Source organism: Scomber japonicus, chromosome 6 (genome assembly GCF_027409825.1).
Source record: "Scomber japonicus isolate fScoJap1 chromosome 6, fScoJap1.pri, whole genome shotgun sequence".
NCBI classification, from domain to species: Eukaryota; Metazoa; Chordata; class Actinopteri; order Scombriformes; family Scombridae; genus Scomber; species Scomber japonicus.
The window spans coordinates 38019192-38045668 of record NC_070583.1 but is presented as its reverse complement, the minus strand read 5'-3'; the positions used below and the strand labels follow the sequence as shown (position 1 = coordinate 38045668).

The 26477-nt window shown below is 46.3% G+C and overlaps 1 protein-coding gene across 1 annotated transcript in view; it reads left to right on the top strand.

The window, feature by feature from the left end:
- LOC128360051 (scavenger receptor cysteine-rich type 1 protein M130-like) overlaps positions 1–26477 on the top strand; it is a 69558-nt gene that overhangs the window by 22987 nt on the left and 20094 nt on the right. The window contains exons 8-13 of the mRNA XM_053320364.1: positions 3476–3784; positions 3879–4163; positions 5415–5720; positions 5864–6148; positions 22037–22342; positions 22486–22776. Of these exons, the coding sequence (XP_053176339.1) occupies positions 3476–3784; positions 3879–4163; positions 5415–5720; positions 5864–6148; positions 22037–22342; positions 22486–22776 (1782 nt within the window). The remainder of the gene's footprint in view (positions 1–3475; positions 3785–3878; positions 4164–5414; positions 5721–5863; positions 6149–22036; positions 22343–22485; positions 22777–26477) is intronic.

Genomic DNA, 26477 nt, shown 5'->3' with positions numbered 1-26477 from the left:
TCCACCCACCACTTAGCTACCAATCACCAAGTCAGTACTGATGCTCCACCCACCACCTAGCTACCAATCACCAAGTCAGTACTGATGCTCCACCCACCACCTAGCTACCAATCACCAAGTCAGTACTGATGCTCCACCCACCACCTAGCTACCAGTCACCAAGTCAGTACTGATGCTCCACCCACCACCTAGCTACCAATCACCAAGTCAGTACTGATGCTCCACCCACCACCTAGCTACCAATCACCAAGTCAGTAGTGTTTCAGCAGCCAGGTTGCCAGGTGCCACTGAGCTGCAGCTAGGAACACTGCAGATAATGTCGGATGTTACAAAACCAAAACAGCCTCGTTATGAATCAAATAAGTCGGAAGGAAGGAAGGACGGAAAGCAGTAGGGAGGGAGGAAGGGAAGGAAAGGAGTAAGGACAAAAAGAGGAAGGAATTTAGGAAAGAAGGAAGGGTGGAAGGAAAGGAGGAAGGATGAAAAGAGGAAGGAATTTAGGAAAAATGCAAGGTAGGAAAGAGAGGAGGAAGGAAGGAAGGAAGGAAAGGAGGGAGGGAGGAAGGAAAGGAGAAAGGAAGGAAGGAAAGGAGTAGGGAGGGAGGAAGGAAGGAAAGGAGGAAGGACAATTTGAGAAACAAAACCAGGGGCTGTGTCTCAATTCCGACCCAACTGCGAGGCTGCATCCTCGAAGGACGCGGCCTTTGCGGCCTTCAAAGGATGCATCCTTGAGGAACCTCCGAAGGATGCATCAACCGTTGTGAAATGAGACGGTCTAGCCTTCGAGGCATTTCCTGGTTGCGTCACCAGCTGTTCCCGCCCATAAGACGAGAAAGACGCCACGACCGAAAAGACGGTGAAAAAGCTGACAAAATTATAAGAGAGAAGAAAGGAGAAGAATAAAGGAAAGGAGAAGAAAGAAGGAAAACACACAAGAAAGAAAGAAAGAAGGAAAACACACAAGAGAAAGAATAATAAAATAATAATAATCTGTAAATAGTTATTTCTGATGTAATTTTTGTAAATAGTGAAATGTTTCATCACTTGATAATAAAAGAAAATATTTAATCCCTTGTTCTTCCTGAACAGTAGCACTTTATGCAACCCTGTTATAAATTGTACTGAAGTTGTAAATACTAAATGGAATAGACGTGTAACAATGAACAATATTTTTTATTTAATAACAACATAAAACATCAAAATCTTCACAATCAAATAAAAAATAAAGAAAAATCATAAATAAACACAGTTCATAAATAAAATCAAATTAAACACATCTATATAGATGTATATTTATTTTTCTATTACTTTTTCCAGGAGAGAGAAGAGCCTCTCCATCCTGTCTTTCCCCTCCTGCTCCCTCCTCTCCTCTGCCTCATTTTGCCTTCTCATGTCCTCCTTTATGAGGTCAAGGAGGTCATCCTCCCTCCTCCTCTTCCTCCTGGGCCTTGGCTGGTCCCTGCTGCTCCCTGGCTGGCTCTCCTCCTCCTCCTCCTCCTCCTCCTCTTCACCCTCCTGCTCACCCACTGCGGCACTTGGCCCTGGTGTCTCCTCACGGATGGAGGCAATGAGGACAGGGGGGGCAATAGATGGCCTCTGCCCCAGTACCTCATCCATGAGGACAAACCACGGCCAAGTGCCAGCAGTGGGCTTGCCGCTGGCCTCCTCCCCTGTCCCTGGATATTTGCAATCCTAAGGCAGTGGAAATCAATCATGTCAGCAATTTTCAGCAAAAGTATTTAGTAACAGTAAAACTAATCCAAACCTGTAGGCTACCTACTTTATATATATTTTTTAAATTGTCCCATTTTTTTTTGGCCTGGTAGGGCTGGACCTTCCCCTCCAGCCCAATCTTTCCCAGTATTGCTCTAAACACAGAGGGAAGCAAGAGAAAAGGTAAACACAAGATCACATCAACACAGGGATGCAAAGATGTACAAAAATGGACATCAGCCTTGCCTCCATCCCGCCGTGGCGGAGTTTTTGGCCCCCGTGAATAGATGGTCATTTTCCCCTCTTTGTTTAATCAGGAGCTCGTTTGCTCCTTGCTCCCTAAAACAAAAATAAAACAAAATGTAATGTAAAACATGTTTTTTTTTACTATGTCAACAGACAAAAGGGTTCTAATATAGCAAAAAATTATCATAATAATGATAATAATGAAGTATAACATATAATAGTGATAATCCCAAACGTAGCTCTTTATTACAATCTGAATTTGTTCATCTTAGTCCATTTATATATATATATATATATATATATATATATATATATATATATATATATATATATATACATATATATATAAGATATAAGTCAAGTAATAAAATATAAGTAATTAGTAAAAGTATAAGTAGTAATAAGTAAAAATAATTAAATAAAACAAACCAATCACTTGTTTTCGCGGCACTGAACAGCGCCGCGCAAAGGATATTGGGATTTGGGAGGCCGCGAAGGATAGTAGCGATGCATCCTCGAAAAAGAGGGAAAAGAAGGCCGCATTTCAAGGAGTCCTCGAATTGGGACAGCCTTCGCGCGGCGTTGTGACGTAATCAGCCTCTAAATGCGCACTTCGAGGATGCAGCCTCGCAATTAGGACCAGATTGGGACACAGCCAAGGTATGTATAGTAGATGCCTTTGCAGGATCACGTCCAACAACTGGCAACCCGCGTGAAGTAGACTCTGGCAGGGAGGGGGCGAGGAGTAACAGCTCTCTCCAGTGTTTTGAGCGTGGGCCGCAGTACCATTTCTAAACACTTGATGTAAGAGTTACATACTTCAACTTTAACCTGTTTTACCTGAAAGGTCAGAGCAATGGATCACAGATAACCTTGATCTGCAGATCATAGTGTGTTTTTAAATCTAACCCTTTGATAGAACAATGAATTACAGCATTTTAACTCAGCACCTTTATCTCTTCCTTTTACACACATGTTTAAATATGTTATAACTCATATTGTTTCCATTCATTCATTCAGAATTACAGCATTCTTATAACCATTACACTGACACAGCTGGAACAAGCAGCATGTGATTGGCACTGCTGTTCATAGAGGCAGGAGACTGTTAGATGCTTTCAAATTCATTATTTAAGTAATGAACTGTTGGCTGTGCATTATTTGCATGTTATTTATCTTACCAACATATTCATCAGCATGCAACATCATTGATTAACAGTGGAGACAATCAAACTGTTTTGTTGTCCCTGAAACTTGTGTAGGACAATTTCTTTCCACACAAAACATTTGATCAGGAATTGATAAGAGAATCAATGAAGAACTGGACCAACTAGCAGAATAGATTATTGTATTGGTATCAATAAAATCTGATCAATTCCTGTCCAGAGGCCGAGGCCCGGCTACCAGAGACTCCACAGCTCCAGGAGGGGACCTCCTGAGATGTTTTATATTTGTCATGATATATAAGGTGGTAAATAAAGATCAGTATTAAATATTAAATCCTCTCTCTCTCCAGACTCTGTCAGGCTGGTGAATGGGACTAGTCTGTGTTCAGGCAGACTGGAGGTGAAGTCTGAGCAGTCGTGGTCCTCAGTGTGTGAAGCTGACTTTGACCAGCAGGATGCAGAGGTGGTCTGTAGGGAGCTTGGCTGTGGGGCTCCTTCAGTCCTCCAGGGGGCGCTCTATGGAGAAGTGGAGGCTCCAATGTGGACCAAAGAGTTCCAGTGTGGAGGCCATGAGTCTGCTCTCCTGGACTGTAGAAGATCAGACTCAGCTAGAAGAACCTGCTCACCTGGTAAAGCTGTTGGACTCACCTGCTCACCAGGTAGAAGAGGAGCTGCAGCTTTGATTTGTCTTCATTTCTGTTCTAATGAAACTCACTTTATTCTTTTACTGATGACTCTCTTGTTTCTGTTCAGAGCCTGTCAGGTTGGTGGGAGGAGCCAGTCGCTGTGCAGGTACACTGGAGGTGAAACAGGGAGAGTGGAGACCAATGAGTGACTTTGTCTGGACCCTGAAGGAAGCAGCTGTTGCCTGCAGAGAATTGGACTGTGGCTCTGCTGTTTCAACAGGAAGCAGAGATGACTCAGACAGACCTGTATGGGGGATCACACCTGACTGTCTTCAGTCTGGATCTGCACTGAAGGACTGTGTATCATCATCAATATTTCCCTCTTCCTCCATGGTGGAGCTCACCTGCTCAGGTAAGTCCATCAGTGACATCATCTCTGACAGTAATACTCTCCTTCCTCTGTCACAGTGATACTTGGTGGTTTCCATTGAACTGAACTGTAAACTTATGGAGGATGACGGCTTCCTAAAGGGTAGAGAAGTTAGTTTGTTCCTGGAGGCTCATTGATTCAAACTGAAACAATCTGAACCTTTAATCAACCTGCTGTGGTTCACTCACACACTCTGCAGTTCTCCTGAGCCAGCTCAGTCACATCCACCTTACAAACAACTACATCACAAATGAATATAGTTGTTGGTCTGTGTCTGAACAAAGAAGCAACAGTTTGCTAACAGGTTAAATATCTTCCAATCATTTGTGTAGGAAACTATTGTGTATGCAGTGTTGTATGAATGTCTTATTAACATGTTGATGGTCTCAGATGAATCAAACTGCAGCTGTTTTCTGTCTGATCTGAAGGCAGCTGAGGATGTTAATGTGTTTCCTCCTCTGCTCTCTGACTCCTCTGTATTACACATGAATGTAGGAGTTCTCTGTGCTGTGTGATCATCTCTCAGTGATCAACATTCATTTATCTCAACAAACAAATGAGGAGAAAACAACATTCAGCTTCTCACAGAAGAAGAAGGATTCATCATCTTGTTCCACACTGAATGTAGACAATGTTCATCCAGGTGCCAGATGGTTTTATTTGTAGTGAAATACACAACAAAAAGACAGTCTAGCATCAGTACTCTCCTGTTGCTTCTACTGTGACTGTGTCCACTATGACTGGGCTAACTTCCTTCAGCAAAGGATTACAGTGCCAGTCACTAACATAACAAACTAATACAACAACACATTTGAAAATAATCTGTTAGATGCTTTCAAATTCATTATTTAAGTAATGAACTGTTGGCTGTGCATTATTTGCATGTTATTTATCTTACCAACATATTCATCAGCATGCAACATCATTGATTAACAGTGGAGACAATCAAACTGTTTTGTTGTCCCTGAAACTTGTGCAGGACAATTTCTTTCCACACAAAACATTTGATCAGGAATTGATAAGAGAATCAATGAAGAACTGGACCAACTAGCAGAATAGATTATTGTATTGGTATCAATAAAATCTGATCAATTCCTGTCCAGAGGCCGAGGCCCGGCTACCAGAGACTCCACAGCTCCAGGAGGGGACCTCCTGAGATGTTTTATATGTGTCATGATATATAAGGTGGTAAATAAAGATCAGTATTAAATATTAAATCCTCTCTCTCTCCAGACTCTGTCAGGCTGGTGAATGGGACTAGTCTGTGTTCAGGCAGACTGGAGGTGAAGTCTGAGCAGTCGTGGTCCTCAGTGTGTGAAGCTGACTTTGACCAGCAGGATGCAGAGGTGGTCTGTAGGGAGCTTGGCTGTGGGGCTCCTTCAGTCCTCCAGGGGGCGCTCTATGGAGAAGTGGAGACTCCAATGTGGACCAAAGAGTTCCAGTGTGGAGGCCATGAGTCTGCTCTCCTGGACTGTAGAAGATCAGACTCAGCTAGAAGAACCTGCTCACCTGGTAAAGCTGTTGGACTCACCTGCTCAGGTAGAAGAGGAGCTGCAGCTTTGATTTGTCTTCATTTCTGTTCTAATGAAACTCACTTTATTCTTTTACTGATGACTCTCTTGTTTCTGTTCTAATGAAAATCACTTTATTCTTTTACTGATGACTCTCTTGTTTCTGTTCAGAGCCTGTCAGGTTGGTGGGAGGAGCCAGTCGCTGTGCAGGTACACTGGAGGTGAAACAGGGAGAGTGGAGACCAGTGAGTGACTCTTTCTGGACCCTGAAGGGATCAGCTGTTGCCTGCAGAGAATTGGACTGTGGCTCTGCTGTTTCAGCAGTACGCAGAGATGAGTCCTCAGACAGCCCTGTATGGATGATCAGACCTGACTGTGTTCAGTCTGGATATGCGCTGAGGGACTGTGTATTCTCATTTCCCTCTTCCTCCTCCATGGTGGAGCTCACCTGCTCAGGTAAGTCCATCGTTGACTTCATCTCTGACAGTAATACTCTCCTTCCTCTGTCACAGTGATAGTTGGTGGTTTCCATTGAACTGAACTGTAAACTTATGGAGGATGACGGCTTCCTAAAGGGTAGAGAAGTTAGCTTGTTCCTGGAGGCTCATTGATTCAAACTGAAACAATCTGAACCTTTAATCAACCTGCTGTGGTTCACTCACACACTCTGCAGTTCTCCTGAGCCAGCTCAGTCACATCCACCTTACAAACAACTACATCACAAATGAATATAGTTGTTGGTCTGTGTCTGAACAAAGAAGCAACAGTTTGCTAACAGGTTAAATATCTTCCAATCATTTGTGTAGGAAACTATTGTGTATGCAGTGTTGTATGAATGTCGTATTAACATGTTGATGGTCTCAGATGAATCAAACTGCAGCTGTTTTCTGTCTGATCTGAAGGCAGTTGAGGATGTTAATGTGTTTCCTCCTCTGCTCTCTGACTCCTCTGTATTACACATGAATGTAGGAGTTCTCTGTGCTGTGTGATCATCTCTCAGTGATCAACGTTCATTTATCTCAACAAACAAATGAGGAGAAAACAACATTCAGCTTCTCACAGAAGAAGAAGGATTCATCATCTTGTTCCACACTGAATGTAGACAATGTTCATCCAGGTGCCAGATGGTTTTATTTGTAGTGAAATACACAACAAAAAGACAGTCTAGCATCAGTACTCTCCTGTTGCTTCTACTGTGACTGTGTCCACTATGACTGGGCTAACTTCCTTCAGCAAAGGATTACAGCGCCAGTCACTAACATAACAAACTAATACAACAACACATCTGAAAATAATCTGAGCCCCTAAAATGTCCAGGGTGCCACACCTCTCTGTATTTACAGACCTGCTGCTTCAGCCAATCACCTCTCTGTATTTACAGACCTGCTGCTTCAGCCAATCACCTCTCTGTATTTACAGACCTGCTGCTTCAGCCAATCACCTCTTTGTATTTACAGACCTGCTGCTTCAGCCAATCATCTCTGTGTCTCCTACCATGGACGGGGTCTACGGGGCCCAGCAGCAGGGGTTTCAGGTTCTCCAGGGCTCCAGCTTCACTATCAGCTGCTCCGTCCAGCCTCAGTACCCAGGAGGCTCCTTCCATCTCACCTTCACCTCCTCCAACACAACGTGCAACTACACCCAGCCAGCTGTCAATCACTCTGCTGACTTCCTGTTTCCTGCTGCAGACCCCGCCCACCAAGGAAGCTACAGCTGTGTTTATGGCGTCTATGTTTTTTCTCACAACTTCTCCTCTGAGAGCCGTCTGCTCTCTGTCACTGTCACAGGTAAGCTGAAGCAGAGTGTGAAGCTCAGTCCAACTGAGACGTCACACTGACTTTGTTTCCATGTTTGATAAAAAGTCATGAGGCAGCCGGAGCGACCCAGCGACCTACAGAGAGCTGAGTCACAATCTGATGAAGGAGCTGTAAACTGTTTCCTTCCCGGCTTCTTTAACATTATTCAACCATAACAACTGTGTTGTAGTGGAAAGTAAAAGTGAAGCCAGATAAGCACTATAATGATAATAAACAGGGTTTACATGATGAACTCAGAGCTTCACCAGGATCACATCTGATTTAACTGCATGTAAAGATGTTGACTGTTAACAATCAGTTGAATCATTTTAAGCAGACAGGAGCTTTAAGGAGAGAATCAGCAGACTTTCATTCATTCTTTCAAAGCAGCTGTGAACACATGAGTGGTTTTTGTTGAACATCATCAGCATACAGAGAGGATCAGATGAACTTATTCTCTAAGAGCTGAATCAACAAGCTGCTTCAGACTTCACTGATTTTAGGAGATTTAACGTCACTAAAGTTTCTGTTTGATGGGAGCTGTTGTCCTCATGATGTCATGTGATCTAATGTGATGACTCAATGTCTCTCATCAGGTCCAGATGAGACATTTCACAGAACAGTTTTTATCATCAGACTGGTCGTCTTCCTGCTGGTGGCTCTGCTGCTGTCTAACACTGCCCTCTATTTCATCCTGAAGGTACTGAACATGTTTGTTTAGAGGACTGGTTGAAATGAAGCACTCAGCCTGTTTATACTGCAGAGAGGAGTGATGCAGTCACTTAGATCTGTGTTGTCATGTCTCTCCAGGCCAGCAGGGGGCAGAAGTCAGACCCACAGGAGAACATTGAGCTGGATTATTATAACCGGGGTGTTTCCAGAGCTGAAGGAGAGTCGGCTGGAGAGGAAGGAGAGCCGACTGGAGAGGAAGGAGAGACGGCTGGAGAGGAAGGCGAGCCAGCTGGAGAGGAAGGAGCTCGGGGAGCAGAGTAGGACCTCCGAGGAGCCACATAAACCCTCTGAAGAAGAAATTCACGTTTGGTTTCATCTCTCCTCTCAGTCTGACAGGTTTTTCCAGCTCAGCACGGCGAGGAATGACGTCCATATTGTTCGATTCCACAGCTTCTGATTTCCATCCAGCACCAACGCTCAGTGCCAAAACAGGAAGTAGTAAGACCTTTATTAAAACCACTAGAAGAAGAGCAGAGAGGAGGTCTGATTGGACCATTTGTAACATAATTATCTGTTTGTAATTATAGTTTGACAGAATATGAATTTCTCTTGTGAACAGCTGTTACATTTTTACTTAACCCTTTACATACTGTTCATGTTCTCTCCTCTCATACTGTTCATATTCTCTCCTCTCATACTGTTCATATTCTCTCCTCTCATACTCTTCATATTCTCTCCTCAGTTAGTTCTCCTCATAAAAAGTGTTTACACCAAATGTTGAAGCACAGATGTATTTAGAAAGCATCAATAGTTGATCTGACTGAACAATAAATGTGATTAAACCTTGATTCATGTTTCAGAGAGCAGAGAGAGTGTATTTTTTAGCTTTTACATACTAAACAGCTCCTATCACACAATATCATGTCCTATTTTACCTCAGACATGAAAATATAACATAGCAATAATGATGGAAATGTATTTTATATGTGAAGGTAAAATGAGCAGAGCTTTCTGGAAGTGTGGGGTTTATTGTAGAACCATTAGAGCCATCAGTCTTCACTGCTACATCATAAAAAGAAATCCTCATAACTACTATCTTATTAAAACTATTAACTATTCATTTCACTAAAACACATGGACATAGATACGGAGATAATCTGACCCAGAACAGCCTCAATGGTCAAACATTAGTAGCATCTATACAAAAATATGGCGTTTAAAATATTTTCATTTTTGTGCATTTTGGACCACTTCAGCAAAAGTCGTCAAATTTCAGAATAAAAGACATTTGCAGTGTTTTTACAAGCTGTTAAATGTCAAAACGGGTCAAATTTGACAGAATGTAAGAGTTGAATATTTACATGAATCCAGAGTTTTATGATCTCATCTGGATAAATGTTGAGTCAAGAAATCATTTAAAAATCTATCCACATGTTTGATGAGTTTATATCTTTGTTTCTTCTCTTCCTTTTATAGACTATATACTAATTATTCAGCTTAGATGTGTTATTGAGTTATTGAACTTTTTGACTTAATGTAACCGAACAAAAGGAAATATTATTTAGTGAAATGAAGTGTTTTATCTTTGTTCTGCTGTTTCCAATAAATAAATGTGATGTTTGACAGAATTGAATGTTTGTTCAGCCTTCATTTATTGTATGTGACAGTTTCATGCTAATAAATCAGTTTCTAATACAGTACACGGCATAAATGAGTACACCCGTTCTGAACATACAGAAATATTTATTTTCTAAATGATCACCATTAAAACTCAAAGGATGACAAAATTAAAATTCATTAAACGTATATTTAATCGAGAAATAGAAAGATATGCCATCAATATCTGTAAAATAAGTAAATTAGGCAACTGTGCTTAAATATAGAGACAAGAATGTAATATTCTAGTACTGATTCTGCCCTCCTTTACTTTAAGTACTTTGAACTAGTCTGTATGAAAGGTGCTATATAAATCAAGTTTGATTGATTGACCCACAGCAGCAGACAGACACGGTCTCTCTCTGGGACAAACACAGATCCATTAACATCCCACGAAGAAGAAACCCAAAGTGACAGAATTACATAAAAGTAACCTCAGACAGATTTTGGTGTCTCCTTTTAAACGTCATAACTTATCGGAGAGACTTCATTCCCCTTTTCTACCATCAGATTGGAGTCACACAGACCACCTGGAAGGGAGGAGGGATCAAGTATCTGGGGGTCTACCTGTAAGGGAGGAGGGATCAAGTATCTGGGGGTTTACCTGGAGGGGAGGAGGGATCGAGTATCTGGGGGTTTACCTGGAAGGGAGGAGGGATCAAGTATCTGGGGGTTTACCTGCAAGGGAGGAGGGATCGAGTATCTGGGGGTTTACCTGGAAGGGAGGAGCGATCAAGTATCTGGGGGTTTACCTGGAGGGGAGGAGGGATCGAGTATCTGGGGGTTTACCTGGAAGGGAGGAGGGATCAAGTATCTGGGGGTTTACCTGTAAGGGAGGAGGGATCGAGTATCTGGGGGTTTACCTGCAAGGGAGGAGGGATCAAGTATCTGGGGGTTTACCTGGAAGGGAGGAGGGATCGAGTACCTGGGGGTTTACCTGGAGGGGAGGAGGGATCGAGTATCAGGGGGTTTACCTGGAAGGGAGGAGGGATCGAGTACCTGGGGGTTTACCTGGAAGGGAGGAGGGATCGAGTATCTGGGGGTCTACCTGGAAGGGAAGAGGGATCGAGTATCTGGGGGTTTACCTGGAAGGGAGGAGGGATCGAGTATCTGGGGGTTTACCTGGAAGGGAGGAGGGATCGAGTATCTGGGGGTCTCCCTGGAAGGGAGGAGGGATCGAGTATCTGGGGGTCTACCTGGAAGGGAGGAGGGATAGAGTACCTGGGGGTTTACCTTGAGGGGAGGAGGGCTCAAGTATCTGGGGGTTTACCTGGAAGGGAGGAGGGATCGAGTATCTGGGGGTTTACCTGGAAGGGACGAGGGATCAAGTATCTGGGGGTCTACCTGGAAGGGAGGAGGGATCGAGTATCTGGGGGTTTACCTGGAAGGGAGGAGGGATCGAGTATCTGGGGGTTTACCTGGAAGGGAGGAGGGATCAAGTATCTGGGGGTTTACCTTGAGGGGAGGAGGGATCAAGTATCTGGGGGTTTACCTGGAAGGGAGGAGGGATCAAGTATCTGGGGGTATCTCGGTGATCCAGATACTGTTGGGAAGAATTGGGACAATGTTCTAGAGAAAGTGGAGGGGAGACTCAAAAAGTGGAAGAGGATTTTCCCAAAAATGTCTTTTAGAGGTCGTGTTTTAATAATCAATAATCTGACTGCTTCCATGTTGCGGCATCGGCTCTCCTGTGTGGACCCTCCTGTGACCCTGCTGGCCAAAGTCCAAGCGGTGATGGTGGATTGTTTCTGGGACCGTCTCCACTGGGTCCCACAGAGTGTCCTCTTCCTCCCCAGAGAAGGGGGGGGGGGTGGGGGGGCAGGGTCTCATACATGCTGACTGGACCCACAGACCTGGTGTGGAGGTCAGTGGCTCGGACTGTCCTGGTTCAAGATTGGGGACTGGGACTGCAGGAATCCCTGTTTCTAATGGATTTTGGAAAACAAAACTTGAGGGCTTTTCCAGAATTCTATCAGAGTCTTTTTAGAATTTGTGGACTTTCTAAAAAGGAGAGGGTAAATACTTGTTCTTCACTTTTTTGGGCTTTGAAAGAACCCATTGTTTTTGGAAGTGGTTTTGATGTGAGCCGGACTGTGGGCCCCTCTGTTGCTGCACACATCACCTTACTGGGTCAGGTGACAAAAAGAGTTGGAGACTTTCTGTTGCTTTAAATGTTTTTGTGTCCATATTAAATCCTAATGTTGATGAGAAGTGTCCTTTCTGTTTTCTCAGGGAGACTGCTTCATTGTTTCATCTTCACGGCACCGGACCGGGCAGTTCGACAGAAGGCCAGCCGACCCGGATCATCCTCACAGCACCGGACCGGGCAGTCCGACAGACCATCCAATCTGGATCATCCTCACAGCACCGGACCGGGCAGTCTGACAGAAGGCCAGCCGATCCGGATCATCCTCACGGCACCGGACCGGGCAGTCCGACAGAAGGCCAGCCGACCCGGATCACCCTCACGGCACCGGACCAGGCAGTCCGACAGACCATCCGATCTGGATCATCCTCACAGCACCGGACCGGGCAGTTGGACAGAAGGCCAGCCGACCCGGATCACCTTCATGGCACCGGACCGGGCAGTCTGACAGAAACCAGCCGATCCGGATCATCCTCACAGCACCGAACCGGGCAGTCTGACAGAAACCAGCCGACCCGGATCATCCTCACGGCACCGGACCGGGCAGTCCGACATACCAGCCGATCCGGATCATCCTCACAGAACCAGACCAGGCAGTCTGACAGAAGGCCAGCCGACCCGGATCATCCTCACAGAACCAGACCGGGCAGTCCGACAGACCTTCCGATCCGGATCATCTTCACAGCACCGGACCGGGCAGTCCGACATACCAGCCGATCCAGATCATCCTCACAGCACCGGACCGGGCAGTTGGTCAGAAGGCCAGCCGACCCGGATCATCCTCCCAGCACCAGACCGGGCAGTCCGACAGAATGCCAGCCGACCCGGATCATCTTCACAGCACCGGACCGGGCAGTCCGACATACCAGCCGATCCGGATCATCCTCACAGCACCGGACTGGGCAGTCGGACAGAAGGCCAGCCGACCCGGATCATCCTCACAGCACCGGACCGGGCAGTCCGACAGAAGGCCAGCCGATCCGGATCATCCTCACGGCACCGGACCGGGCAGTCCGACAGAAGGCCAGCCGACCCGGATCACCCTCACGGCACCGGACCAGGCAGTCCGACAGACCATCCGATCTGGATCATCCTCACAGCACCGGACCGGGCAGTTGGACAGAAGGCCAGCCGACCCGGATCACCTTCATGGCACCGGACCGGGCAGTCTGACAGAAACCAGCCGATCCGGATCATCCTCACAGCACCGAACCGGGCAGTCTGACAGAAACCAGCCGACCCGGATCATCCTCACGGCACCGGACCGGGCAGTCCGACATACCAGCCGATCCGGATCATCCTCACAGAACCAGACCAGGCAGTCTGACAGAAGGCCAGCCGACCCGGATCATCCTCACAGAACCAGACCGGGCAGTCCGACAGACCTTCCGATCCGGATCATCTTCACAGCACCGGACCGGGCAGTCCGACATACCAGCCGATCCAGATCATCCTCACAGCACCGGACCGGGCAGTTGGTCAGAAGGCCAGCCGACCCGGATCATCCTCCCAGCACCAGACCGGGCAGTCCGACAGAATGCCAGCCGACCCGGATCATCTTCACAGCACCGGACCGGGCAGTCCGACATACCAGCCGATCCGGATCATCCTCACAGCACCGGACTGGGCAGTCGGACAGAAGGCCAGCCGACCCGGATCATCCTCACAGCACCGGACCGGGCAGTCCGACAGAAGTTTTCTCTGCTCCTCTGCTGATTTATTTGCCACCCGCCCCACCGGCTGATATGAGCCCGAAACACCAGCCTCCTACAGCCGGTAGACCCGGTCCCGAGCTACCGGACTCTACAGCTGGTAGACTCGGTCCCGAGCCACCGGCCTCTACAGCCGGTAGACTCTGTCCCGGACCACCAGCCTCTCCACCTGCCTGGCTTCGGGACAACATAAATCATCATTTCTTGGCACGACTCACCAAAGGAAACACCGGAGTAAAGGTGTCTTTAATAACAATTCCACACTTTCCTTACTTCATCTAGAAAGATAACTACGGCGCTGTTCATTCATGAGGCCGACCTGATGCTGATCAGGCACGTGCACGCATAGGGCCCGAGGGGTGCTTTAGCCCCTGCCCTTTTTGCCTCGTATTAAAAAGTGCCGTTTCAGAGAGAGAGAGAGAGAGAGAGAGAGAGAGAAAAAAGAGAGAGGGAGAGAGAGAGAGACAGAGAGGGATGGAAAGTGAGAGAGAGAAAAGAGAGAGAGAGAGAGAGAGACAGAGAGAGAAAAAAAGAGAGAGAGAGAGAGAAAAGAGAGAGAGAGAGAGAGACAGAGAGAGAGTGAGAGAGAGAAAAGAGAGAGAGAGAGAGAGAGAGAGACAGAGAGAGAGAGAAAAAAAAGAGAGTGAGAGAGAGAAAAGAGAGAGAGAGAGAGAGAGAGACAGAGAGAGAAAAAAAGAGAGAGAGAGAGAGAAAAGAGAGAGAGAGAGATAGCGACAGAGAGAGAGACACAGAGAGACAGAGAGAGAGAGATCGATTGGCTCTCACACACTTAGGTCTACAGAGAAAAGAACATAAATGTATAAATAGAGAAATAAATGAAAAAGCAGTAAAAATGTGAATAATAGGAAGGACTTGAGTTCTGAATTCATTCTAATGTCAACAAAGCTCAAACAAAGTTTAAGGATCCTTTTTAAAAGTGTCAGTAAAAGTGATCAGAGTGGTCTGCAGCAGTTTCACACTAACTCTTATCTGATCTCAACATGTTTTTAAAGGAAACGTGTCATCCATGAGCAGCACCGCGGGGGCTGTCCTGTAGGCCTGAACCTCAGAGTCCGCAGTCTGATCTGCCGCCATGGCTGTGTAGTCAAGGCCCAAGTGGACGGACCCAGTGACCGCCCAGGAGAGGCAGTCGGCGATGAAATTGTCCTTGTCGGCCACGTGCTGAATGTCAGTGGTGTACTTGGAGATGGCAGAGAACTGACGCTGCAGTCGACCAGACCATGGCTCCGAAGACTTGGTCATAGCGAACGTCAACGGCTTGTGGTCAACGAATGTTGGAAACGGGTACGCCAGCAGAGCAGTGTTGGCCAGTGCGGTTTTGGCAGCATCAAAAGCGTCAGTCATCCCTGGGGACCAATCCAACTCGTCCGCCGGCCTCCTACCCCGCAACGCGTCGTACAAGGGTCGCATGAGTCAGGCTGCACGGTGGAGGAAGCGGTTGTAGAAATTCACCGTGCCCAGTAACTCCTGCAGGGAGCATCACCATGCAACACCTTCACCCTAAAATGAAGCCTGAAGGTTCAAATAGCCATTTCAAGGTGCGTCAGAAATACACACACACACACACACACACACACACACACAGACACACACACACACACACACACACACACACACACACACACACACACAGAGTGGTTTTGTGACGTCATCACACATGATTTCTGGGTATTGAAGGGCACACGCAGGGTTCACTCCTGTTACCATGGCAACAGCAGACATTTAGTGTCTCGTACAGGACGCAACACTTTGTTCTTATCAAATATATGAGGTTGAGCTGCTTCCTGTACCTCTGTCAGACACACACACACACTTAACCCCTTAAAATCCAGTGATACTTGTCATCACTGAAAGATTGTTACAATAATTAAACTCCTTTAAATGAAGTCTAAACATTTAATGAGTTACATTATGGGGACTCAGCAGTACACAAAGACACACACACACAGTGGTTTAGTGATGTCACCACGCAGGATTTGTGGGTAATGAAGTCATTTGAGCTGCTGTGTTGCATTAACTATGAACTCTATATGAAGCGCTCTGTTTCTAGACTATTAAGAGCTTTATAGAGCAATAAAAGGATGTTAAAACAAAGCGTTGGTCAGTGCAGAGACTTTAAAATCAGTCAAACAGGATTCTTAAAGTTTAAGGATCCTTTTTAAAAGTGTCAGTAAAAGTGATCAGAGTGGTCTGCAGCAGTTTCACACTAACTCTTATCTGATCTCAACATGTTTTTAAAGGAAACGTGTCATCACTCATTTCTGCTGTACTTAATCAGATGAGGGGAGGAGGGGGGAGGAGATGAGAGGAGGGGAGGAGGAGGGGGGGGTGAGGAGAGAGGAGAGGAGGGGAAGGGAGGAGGAGGAGAGGAGAGAGGTGGGGAGGAGTAGAGGAAACGTGTCATCAGTCATTTGTGCTGAACTTAATCAGATGTGAGGTTTCCTCTCTATCCTTTAACTGCTCATCAGCTTCATGTGTTTTATCTCCAACATCAGTCCCTCCTCTCTGACACCAAGCTGCACAAACTTTCTCATCATTAAAACTGTTAATTCTTAAAAGCTCTTCTTTAAAATGAGACTTACATACAGTGGTGGTCCTCACAATGTGATATATACCATACAGCCTGCTGTGTTTGTCTCTGTGGATTATAGGAGCGCTCTCCACCTGATGCACACACACATGCATTAATAGTATAAAGGGCCTAATAAGAACAGGAAGGCCTCATGCATTCTTTAGGCCGCGTGTTTCTATAGCAACCTTTGAATTTAATTAGACTTTTGATTTGATCCTTAGACGTGTCCCACCTTGTAAGTTAGATATGAGCTACAGACTCACTGATGCTTTACAGCTCTATGGGATGAATTCATGCTATGGAAGGCATCAAGAGCGGCACAGCTGTGAGAAACGATGCTGCATAATGAGCTCGCTGATGAAACAGCACTTCTTCTTTCCCATTTGTTTCATTGGCAGGTGCACAGACTGGTGCAGCAGGCAGCTAATTGATATAAAACAGCTGGTGGTAGGAGCATCTTCATCCATTGTTGAAGTGGAAGTGAGGCTTCGTGCACGTGCATCCCCTTCCTTAATGACTGAGATATAAAACAGAAGCATGCACACGCACAGCTTTATAAATGTGATGAGAAGAATGCATCTGTAGGTTCATCTCTATAACTGTGTGTTTGCATAATGACACAAATATCCAGTTGAATGCACGGAGGCCCCTGGTGTTCATGTGTGATCTGTATATGGATATATTATCTGAACATAAAAACACATTCATGCAGGTCCAAATGCATCTGAATGAGCGTCTGTGGGCTCAAAGTAATGTGAGGTTGTCAACTGATGCCTGATATCTTCAAATCTGTAACTTCGCCCTTTAGTCTGTGGGTTACAAGTAGGCATCACTTCTGAGAAGAGGCGGATCACTTGGTTTTTTTCACGGCTGATGAAATAAAAGATGAAACATGTGATTGTCAGAGGAGAGCTGACGAGTGGGTCAGAGAGAGACAGACGGTCTACCTGGTCATGGATCTCCTGCTGATGCTGTTGCTGTTGCTGTGGAGCTCAGGTAGGACTCTTCTTTAATCATCAATGTGTTCAAGCTTCAAAACCTCACCTGTAAAAGTCATGAAGAAGAAAAGCAGCTGATAGTTTTCACACAGTTTAATGACTCGTGTGTTTCCATGGAAGTTGTAATAAGTTGGATTTTGATGCTCCTCTATGAGTTCACATTATTTTCATCACTTTAAACTCAAACACATTTTCAAGAAAAAAGAAATACATCCAGTCGTCCAATTAAAACTGGACAAAGTGTTTAGTGTGTAAAAAGTAAAAAAGTAACTGCAGTAGAATAAGATACAGATCAGCGGCCAATCAGAGACGGAGGTTCTGTTACCATGGCAACAGCAGAGGTTTAGCGGCTCGTACAGGACGTGCTGTTGCACAACACTTTGTTCTTATCAAATATTCGAGGTTGAGCTGCTTCCTGTATCTCTGTCACACACACACACACACACACCTACACACACACGCCCGCACACACACAGACACACACACACAGAGACACACATATGTATGCACACCTACACACAATTAAAACATTTTTTGTTCCAAACCAGATTTTTGGTCACTTTTGGGGACAATACTGGTTTTCATCACTTGTAGGGTCCACAGATACACACATAGACACACACAAACACACACAGAGACACACACCTCTACACACACACACAGTGAGACACATGCAGACACACACACACAGATACAAACACACACACACTCACACACACACACCTCATCATCATCGGCGGTCACTCGAAACGAGTATGACTGTCTCCTGTTTGTTTTGGAAGACGGGTGTCGGCCATGCGGATGAGATGGCCGGTACATCGGAGTTGGTGTTTCATTATTGTGGTGGTGATGCTGGACATTTTGGCCTGTGCCAGAACGCTGATGTTTGTGCGTCTGTCCTCCCATTTGATCCTCAGTATCTTCCTCAAGGTTCTCTGGTGGTGCTGTTCCAGAGCTCTCAGGTGCCTGCTGTAGGTGGTCCGTGATTCTGCCCCATACAGCAAGGTGGGGAGAACCACAGCCTTGTAGACCAGGAGCTTGGTGTCAACCCTGAGATTTCGGTCTTCAAAGACCGTTTTCCTGAGTCTGGCATATGCTCCATTGGCACAGCTCAGGCGGTGGTTGATCTCAGCGCCAATGTCCGCTTTGGAGGAGAGAAGACTGCCGAGGTAAGGGAAGTGGTCAACATTCTCGAGAGGGGTGTTGTCCACTTTTATGATGGGTGGAATAAACGGCTGATTGGGTGGAGGTTGGTATAGCACCTGGGTCTTTTTGATGTTTAAGGCTAGACCCAGGGCTCTGTATGCCTTAGCAAAGGCATTCAGAATACCCTGTAGGTCTTCTGCAGAGTGTGCTGCTATGGCGTTGTCATCTGCATACTGGAGCTCCATATTGGTGGTGTTTCTAACCTTGCTTTTGGCTTTGAACCTGGCAAGGTTAAAGAGCCTACCATCGGTTCTGTACCGGATCGGACAGTGTCTCATCCAGGCATAGAAAGTCTCTTTCATTTCCTCATTGGAAACAAGGGTAGGTGCATAGGCACTCACGACTGTTGCCATCCGGTTGTTGGCAAGCACCAGACGGAGAGTCATCAGACGCTCACTGATTCCCACAGGGAGTTCAGAGAGGTGACTGATCAGTTGGTTCCTAATGGCAAACCCAACCCCATGGATCTTGAGCTCATCTGCTGCTTTCCCTTTCCAGAAGAAAGTGTAGCCACCCTTCTCCTCCTTCAGATGACCTTCCTCTGCCCGTCGAGTTTCTGAGAGAGCAGCTATGTCAATCCGGCATCTCCTCAGTTCTCTAGCAATGATGGCGGTTCTCCTCTCCGGCCTGTCACTGGTTGCACTGTCCATCATTGTGCGCACATTCCAGGCTCCAAAATTCATAGTTCTGTGTTTCTGACCGCAACTTGGTGATCCCTCTGAACGCGGTAATCCAGACGGGAGGTTTGAGGCAGGCTATTTTTAGGGCACCTTTTCTAGCCCCTTCCCTGTCAAGGGTGAGCAGAGTGGATCCTAAAAAGGGCTGCTCAGTCGCGGATGTAGCTACCGCAGGGCTCTTTCTGCCTCGGTCCAAGAGTCCAGCGGTCATCTGGTATCCACCGCCTGATGTGCCAGCTTACTGGTCGCCACAGGACTTAACCTGGGGCAGTGGTTGACGGGCAGCAGGAAGTATCCACACGCCGATGGGCCTGCATGCCACGTCTCTGGGGCCCACTGCTGCTCCGAGATCCTGTACAGCTAGCCTGGAAACCATGGGGTACCAGTTACTGTGTGTGGCCACGAGGAGGCAAGTACGAGTCTTGGCAGTGGAGAGGCTATGTACCAGCTGAGGAGACTTACTTGCTCGGCTCCTCTTTTTACCACCGGAAACAGACGGCTAGCCGGCAGCAGTAGCTGAAAGCAGAAAAGTAGCAAGCAGAGGCAGCATGCAGCATGCACTAACTACAGGCAGTACTACTCCAACACTACTGCACTGACGCGTCACACACCCTGTGTAGACACACACACACATACATACATACATACAGACACACTTACACACACTTCCTGTTTTTATCACTGATGGGGTCCACAGACACACAATCCCTGTTTTCATCATGTGCACACACCCACAGAAACACACACACCTATACGCACACACACACAGAAACGCACCGACCATACGTTTGAAAACATAAAGAGTTTAGATGTCTAGCAGACTGTCTCTGTCCTCCAAGACTGAACCAACACTTTAATCTGAGTTGTTTTTTATCTCAGTTTTCTGGTTAATGAACATTTAAAGGTAAAACAAATGTAAAAGTCCGATTGTGGTCCACATATGTAGTTTGTGGCTTTGCAGGTCAGTGGTAAACTGGTCACATGACTCCTGAGTGAGTTCAATAATCTGTGTGTTTTTCACTGAGATGAACTGTGTTTGTTCAGTTCACAGCTCTGCACCAATATAAATATGAATGTTCTGATTTTGTCTCCAGGACTCCAGGCTGAAGATAAACACCAATCAACAGGTAAAAACAGAGAATATATCTCATCTGGTCTGAGAACTGAGGACTCTCACCTCCATCAGCTGGAGACAATCAGCCCACTTTGATTTATGACCAAATATCCTTCAAACTAATAACTAATAGCATATGCTAATGTTAGCATTAGCATATGCTAATGTTAGCATTAAAAGGTTAAAATCCAGATATAAGACACAGTTTTATGTCCCTGTTCACTGTAGAGTTGAACACCACTAAGTTTCTATATGTATAAAATGCAATGCATGGCACTGTGGAACTGTTTGCAGACACAGTGCCATGAACGCCTCTTTTTTTGTTCCATCGTGGACATTTGAGGGTTCGACATATCGGATCAATTTACACACACTGAATTTCAACACTCAGATAAAATGTAGGAGAGTAAATTTAATGCACTTTGTAATAAAAGAGGCAGTGATTTCTTTCCATTTAGCTAACGTGTCTCCTCAGCTCCTCCCAGCGAGGATGTGAGACACGGAGGAATATATGTTCATATTATAAGTCAGAAATTATTCAGTAACATTTTCAACTAGCGGTGAGCAATATGGAAAAATGGATCACGATCTACGATCTCATCACTATTCTATTCATGTTTTCTTTGAAGCATCATTTTCAAGTTACTGAACAGCACTGAAGACTCAACAATTAAAAAGCTTTGTTATAATTAATTTGTCTTAATAAAACAAACACTCACTAAAGACATGAGATCACATAACAACTCAAACAATTCCATAAATAAATAAGAGCAGGTGCAAAGCAGCATTAAACAGTAGGGACAGTCTATCTGACCTTGTTTAAAATGAATATTACAGAGAGAAACCAAACTCACAGCTGAGAAGCAAACAGTGTAGAAGTGTTACTGTGTTGATTCAGATAACAAGCAGCTTTGATTTCTGTTCTAATGAAACTCACTTTATTCTTTTACTGATGACTCTCTTGTTTCTGTTCTAATGAAACTCACTTTATTCTTTTACTGATGACTCTCTTGTTTCTGTTCAGAGCCTGTCAGGTTAGTGGGAGGAGCCAGTCGCTGTGCAGGTACACTGGAGGTAAAACGAGGAGAGTGGAGACCAGCGAGATACTATGACTATGACTCTTCCTGGACCCTGAAGGATGCAGCTGTTGTCTGCAGAGAATTGGACTGTGGCTCTGTTGTTTCAACAGAACTCAGAGATGAGTCCTCAGACAGACCTGTATGGAGGATCAGATCACTTTCATCACTTTCCCCTGCCTCCTTCATGGTGGTGATCACCTGCTCAGGTAAGTCCATCAGTGACATCATCTCTGACAGTAATACTCTCCTTCCTCTGTCACAGTGATAGTTGGTGGTTTCCATTGAATCTGGGAGATGCTTTCAAATTCATTATTTAAGTAATGAACTGTTGGCTGTGCATTATTTGCATGTTATTTATCTTACCAACATATTCATCAGCATGCAACATCATTGATTAACAGTGGAGACAATCAAACTGTTTTGTTGTCCCTGAAACTTGTGTAGGACAATTTCTTACACAAAACATTTGATCAGGAATTGATAAGAGAATCAATGAAGAACTGGACCAGCAAGCAGAATAGATTATTGTACTGGTATCAATAAAATCTTATCAAATCCTGTCCAGAGGCTGAGACCCAGCTACCAGAGACTCCACAGCTCCAGGAGGGGACCTCCTGAGATGTTTTATATGTGTCATGATATATAAGGTGGTAAATAAAGATCAGTATTAAATATTAAATCCTCTCTCTCTCCAGACTCTGTCAGGCTGGTGAATGGGACTAGTCTGTGTTCAGGCAGACTGGAGGTGAAGTCTGAGCAGTCGTGGTCCTCAGTGTGTGAAGCTGACTTTGACCAGCAGGATGCAGAGGTGGTCTGTAGGGAGCTTGGCTGTGGGGCTCCTTCAGTCCTCCAGGGGGCGCTCTATGGAGAAGTGGAGGCTCCAATGTGGACCCAAGAGTTCCAGTGTGGAGGCAATGAGTCTGCTCTCCTGGACTGTAGAAGATCAGACTCAGCTAGAAGAACCTGTTCACCTGGTAAAGCTGTTGGACTCACCTGCTCAGGTAGAAGAGGAGCTGCAGCTTTGATTTGTCTTCATTTCTGTTCTAATGAAACTCACTTTATTCTTTTATTGATGACTCTCTTGTTTCTGTTCTAATGAAACTCACTTTATTCTTTTACTGATGACTCTCTTGTTTCTGTTCAGAGCCTGTCAGGTTGGTGGGAGGAGCCAGTCGCTGTGCAGGTACACTGGAGGTGAAACAGGGAGAGTGGAGACAATTGAGTGACTATGACTCTTCCTGGACCCTGAAGGAATCAGCTGTTGCCTGCAGAGAATTGGACTGTGGCTCTGCTGTTTCAACAGGACGTAGAGATGAGTCCTCATACAGACCTGTATGGAGGATCAGACCTGACTGTCTTCAGTCTGGATCTGCACTGAGGGACTGTGTAGAATCATCAGGTTCCTCTTCCTCCATGTTGGAGCTCACCTGCTCAGGTAAGTCCATCAGTGACATCATCTCTGACAGTAATACTCTCCTTCCTCTGTCACAGTGATAGTTGGTGGTTTCCATTGAACTGAACTGTAAACTTATGGAGGATGACGGCTTCCTAAAGGGTAGAGAAGTTAGCTTGTTCCTGGAGGCTCATTGATTCAAACTGAAACAATCTGAACCTTTAATCAACCTGCTGTGGTTCACTCACACACTCTGCAGTTCTCCTGAGCCAGCTCAGTCACATCCACCTTACAAACAACTACATCACAAATGAATATAGTTGTTGGTCTGTGTCTGAACAAAGAAGCAACAGTTTGCTAACAGGTTAAATATCTTCCAATCATTTCTGTAGGAAACTATTGTGTATGCAGTGTTGTATGAATGTCTTATTAACATGTTGATGGTCTCAGATGAATCAAACTGCAGCTGTTTTCTGTCTGATCTGAAGGCAGCTGAGGATGTTAATGTGTTTCCTCCTCTGCTCTCTGACTCCTCTGTATTACACATGAATGTAGGAGTTCTCTGTGCTGTGTGATCATCTCTCAGTGATCAACGTTCATTTATCTCAACAAACAAATGAGGAGAAAACAACATTCAGCTTCTCACAGAAGAAGAAGGATTCATCATCTTGCTCCACACTGAATGTAGACAATGTTCATCCAGGTGCCAGATGGTTTTATTTGTAGTGAAATACACAACAAAAAGACAGTCTAGCATCAGTACTCTCCTGTTGCTTCTACTGTGACTGTGTCCACTATGACTGGGCTAACTTCCTTCAGCAAAGGATTACAGCGCCAGTCACTAACATAACAAACTAATACAACAACACATCTGAAAATAATCTGAGCCCCTAAAATGTCCAGGGTGCCACACCTCTCTGTATTTACAGACCTGCTGCTTCAGCCAATCACCTCTCTGTATTTACAGACCTGCTGTTCCTCTACACAGGCTGAACGAGACCTTAGCAATCTAAAACAGATCAGTAGTTACAAACTAGAACTTAAAACTCACAGAAAAAAAGGAAACTCAGGGAAATAAGAGAACACTGCTAAATGTAACTTAAAGTGTATTTTAAACATTACAGAAGGTTGATGAGTCTACATTTTAAACACAGATCATCTTTTTATCCTATTTATCTTTTTTAACCTGTTTTACCTGAAAGGTCAGAGCAATGGATCACAGATAACCTTGATCTGCAGATCATAGTGTGTTTTTAAATCAATCCCTTTGATAGAACAATGAATTACAGCATTTTAACTCAGCACCTTTATCTTTTCCTTTTACACACATGTTTAAATATGTTTTAACTCATATTGTTTCCATTCATTCATTCAGAATTACAGCATTCTTATAACCATTACACTGACACAGCTGGAACAAGCAGCATGTGATTGGCACTGCTGTTCATAGAGGCAGGAGACTGTTAGATGCTTTCATTCATTATTTAAATAATGAACTGTTGGCTGTGCATTACTTGCATGTTATTTATCTTACCAACATATTCATCAGCATGCAACATCATTGATTAACAGTGGAGACAATCAAACTGTTTTGTCCATCCATCCATCCATCTTCTTGCCGCTTATCCGGGGTCGGGTCGCCGGGGCAGCAGCCTAAGCAGGGAAGCCCAGACTTCCCTCTCCCCAGCCACTTCGTCCAGCTCTTCCCGGGGGATCCCGAGGCGTTCCCAGGCCAGCCGAGAGACATAGTCTTTCCAGCGTGTCCTGGGTCTTCCCCGGGGTCTCCTACCGGTGGGACGTGCCCTGAACACCTCACCAGGGAGGCGTCCGGGAGGCATCCTGATTAGATGCCCGAACCACCTCATCTGGCTCCTCTCGACGTGGAGGAGCAGCGGGTCTACTCCGAGCTCCCTCCGGATAGCTGAGCTTCTCACCCTATCTCTAAGGGAGAGCCCAGCCACCCTACGGAGGAAGCTCATTTCGGCCGCTTGTACCCGCGATCTTGTTCTTTCGGTCACTACCCAAAGCTCATGACCATAGGTGAGGGTAAGAACGAAGATCGACTGGTAAATCGAGAGCTTCGCCTTTCGGCTCAGCTCTCTCTTCACCACGACGGATCTGTGCAGAGTCCGCATTACTGCAGACGCCGCACCGATCCGCCTGTCGATCTCCCGTTCCATCCTTCCCTCACTCGTGAACAAGACCCCGAGGGACTTGAACTCCTCCACTTGAGGCAGAATCTCATCCCCGACCCGAAGAGTGCATTCCACCCTTTTCCGGTTGAGGACCATGGCCTCGGATTTGGAGGTGCTGATTCTCATCCCGGCCGCTTCACACTCGGCTGCGAACCGATCCAGTGAGAGTTGGAGGTCACGGTCTGATGAAGCCAACAGGACCACATCATCTGCAAAAAGCAGTGACCCAATCCTGAGGTCACCAAACCGGACCCCCTCTACACCGTGGCTGCGCCTCGAAATCCTGTCCATAAAAATTATGAACAGGATCGGTGACAAAGGGCAGCCCTGGCGGAGTCCAACCCTCACTGGAAACAAGTCCGACTTATTGCCGGAAATGCGGACCAAGCTCTGACACCGGTCATACAGGGAACGGACGGCCCTTATCAGGGAGTCCGATACCCCATACTCCCGGAGAACCCCCCACAGGATCCCCTGAGGGACACGGTCGAATGCCTTCTCCAAGTCCACAAAACACATGTGGACTGGTTGGGCAAACTCCCATGCACCCTCAAAGATCCTGCAGAGGGTGTAGAGCTGGTCCACTGTTCCACGGCCCGGACGAAAACCACACTGCTCCTCCTGAATCCGAGATTCGACGGACCCTCCTCTCCAGCACCCCCGAATAGACCTTACCAGGGAGGCTGAGGAGTGCGATTCCCCTGTAATTGGAACACACCCTCCGGTCCCCCTTCTTAAAAAGGGGAACCACCACCCCAGTCTGCCAATCCAGAGGCACTGCCCCCGATGTCCACGCGATGCTGCAGAGTCGTGTCAACCATGACAGCCCCACAACATCCAGGGCCTTGAGGAACTCGGGCCGGATCTCATCCACCCCCGGGGCCCTGCCACCGAGGAGCTTTTTAACCACCTTGGCGACCTCAGCCCCAGAGATAGGAGAGCCCACACCCGAGTCCCCTGGCCCTGCTTCCTTACCGGAAGGCGTGTTGGTAGGATTGAGGAGGTCTTCGAAGTATTCCTTCCACCGATCCACAACGTCCCGAGTCGAGGTCAACAGCGCACCGTCCCCACCGTACACAGTGTTTACAGCGCACTGCTTCCCCCTCCTGAGACGCCGGATGGTGGTCCAGAATCTCTTCGAAGCCGTCCGGAAGTCTTTTTCCATGGCCTCACCGAACTCCTCCCATGTCCGGGTTTTTGCCTCAGCGACCGCCCTAGCTGCGCTCCGCTTGGTCTGCCGGTACCTGTCTGCTGCCTCCGGAGTCCTACAGGCCAAAAAGGACCTATAGGACTCCTTCTTCAGCTTGACGGCATCCCTCACCGCCGGTGTCCACCAGCGGGTTCGGGGATTGCCGCCCCGACAGGCACCGACCACCTTGCGGCCACAGCTCCGGTCAGCCGCCTTAACAATGGAGGCACGGAACATGGCCCACTCGGACTCAATGTCCCCCGCCTCCCCCGGTACATGGTTGAAGCTCTCCCGGAGGTGTGAGTTGAAACTCTCTCTGACAGGAGACTCTGCCAGACGTTCCCAGCAGAGCCTCACAA